Genomic DNA, 1,763 nt, shown 5'->3' with positions numbered 1-1,763 from the left:
GAAGAAGAAGAAGAAGAAGAAGAAGAAGAAGAAGAAGAAGAAGAAGAAGAAGAAGAAGAAGAAGAAGAAGAAGAAGAAGAAGAAGAAGCAAACAAACAAACAAGCAAAAGTACTACTAATTCTTATTTATGGAAGGCTTGTGTGTGCTGTGGTGCACGTGCGGAGTCAGAAGGCAAGGTGCAGCCATCTCTTTCCACCCTGTGCTTCCCAGGGATGGAACTCAGGTCCTCAGCCTGGATGGCTCCAGCTCACTGTTTGCTTTTTGAGCCAGGCACTTGGCAAGTTGTCCAGGCTGGCCTGGGATTGTCAGTCCTCTCCCTCAGCCTCCCTGTGCTCTGCCAGGTGCTTCACAAGTTGCCAGGCTGGTCAGGATTGACAGTCTTCATGCTTAGCCTCCCAGTGCTCTGTTGTGGAAGTCTGGCACAATGTCCTGTTGGCCTTGTTATCTCATTTGTGCTGATTCACAGTTGAGTGCAAGGTGACTTTAGCAGGAGGGAGCCAGCCACCAGAACTTTGCTTCAATGTCTTCTGGTGAACTCAAGAGCACTCCAGACAGATCAAGGTTCTCTTGGTAGGGAGGATGCTTAGGTAAGTATGTATGTGCAGAAACAGTATGGAAGAAAACTGAGAGTACCTCCTCCTCCTCCTACTCCTCCTCCTTCTTCTTCTTTTTCCCTCCCCCCTTCTTCTTCTTCTTCTTCTTCTTCCTCTTCCTCCTCCTCCTTCTTTTTTGTAGGACCTGATATTTGTGGATTTGATATCAAGAAAGTTCATGTTATCTTATATTTCAAGAATCAATATCATGAAAACAAGAAGCCAATCAGATGCAAGGTGAGTGCGCGCTAATGTCACAGGGAGCGGTTCTCTCTGCCTGCCTCATCCCTTCCTCCATCTCTCTGCCTGCCTCATCCCTTCCTCCATCTCTGCCTGCCTTATCCCTTCCTCCATCTCTGCCTGCCTCATCCCTTCCTCCATCTCTCTGCCTGCCTCATCCCTTCCTCCATCTCTCTGCCTGCCTCATCCCTTCCTCCATCTCTCTGCCTGCCTCATCCCTTCCTCTATCTCTCTGCCTGCCTCATCCCTTCCTCCATCTCTGCCTGCCTTATCCCTTCCTCCATCTCTCTCCCCTTTACCCACCCTTCCTTCCCTTTTTATTTTTTTAAACATTTTGTTTTATTATTTTAATTATGTTTGTGCATGTGCACATGAGTGCAGTGTCCACAGAGGCCAGAAGGCATTGCATCCCCTGGTGCCGCCTGACATGGGTGCTGACAACCACACTCTGGTCTCTATGAGAGCAGAAGGTACTCTTAGCCTGAGCCACCTCTCCAGCTCCCACTTCATGTAGGGAAATAATTTATCTCTGTAGATGATCCAGATAACCTCAAACCCCATGATCCTCTGCTTTAGCCTCCCACATGTGCCTTGTGCCTCTTGCATGATGAATGTGAAGAAAACTGGGCATGGTGGTTCACATCTAAGCAGAAAGACCACAGCCTGCGAGTCAGACTGTCTTAGGATTTCCTCTGTTGTCTTAGTCTTTAGCCTGCGAGTCAGACTGTCTTCAGATTTCCTCTGTTGTCTTAGTCTTTAGCCTGCGAGTCAGACTGTCTTCAGATTTCCTCGGTTGTCTTAGTCTTTAGCCTGCGAGTCAGACTGTCTTCAGATTTCCTCGGTTGTCTTAGTCTTTGTCCTTTTGCTAGGAAGAGACACCAAGACCAAGGCAACGCTCACAAATGAAAGCATCTGACTGGGGCTAGCTT

The 1,763-nt window shown here is 48.0% G+C and overlaps 2 protein-coding genes across 3 annotated transcripts in view; one reads left to right on the top strand and one right to left on the bottom strand.

Moving 5' to 3' along the window:
* C19H19orf44 (chromosome 19 C19orf44 homolog) overlaps positions 1–1,763 on the bottom strand; it is a 46,025-nt gene that overhangs the window by 27,117 nt on the left and 17,145 nt on the right. The window lies entirely within an intron of this gene.
* The window catches only part of Calr3 (calreticulin 3), a 25,669-nt gene that overhangs the window by 9,747 nt on the left and 14,159 nt on the right, over positions 1–1,763 (top strand). The window contains exon 4 of the mRNA XM_021219578.1: positions 737–831. Within this exon, the coding sequence (XP_021075237.1) occupies positions 737–831 (95 nt within the window). The remainder of the gene's footprint in view (positions 1–736; positions 832–1,763) is intronic.

This window comes from Mus pahari, chromosome 19 (genome assembly GCF_900095145.1).
Source record: "Mus pahari chromosome 19, PAHARI_EIJ_v1.1, whole genome shotgun sequence".
NCBI classification, from domain to species: Eukaryota; Metazoa; Chordata; class Mammalia; order Rodentia; family Muridae; genus Mus; species Mus pahari.
This window is presented reverse-complemented; position numbering and strand designations above follow the sequence as displayed.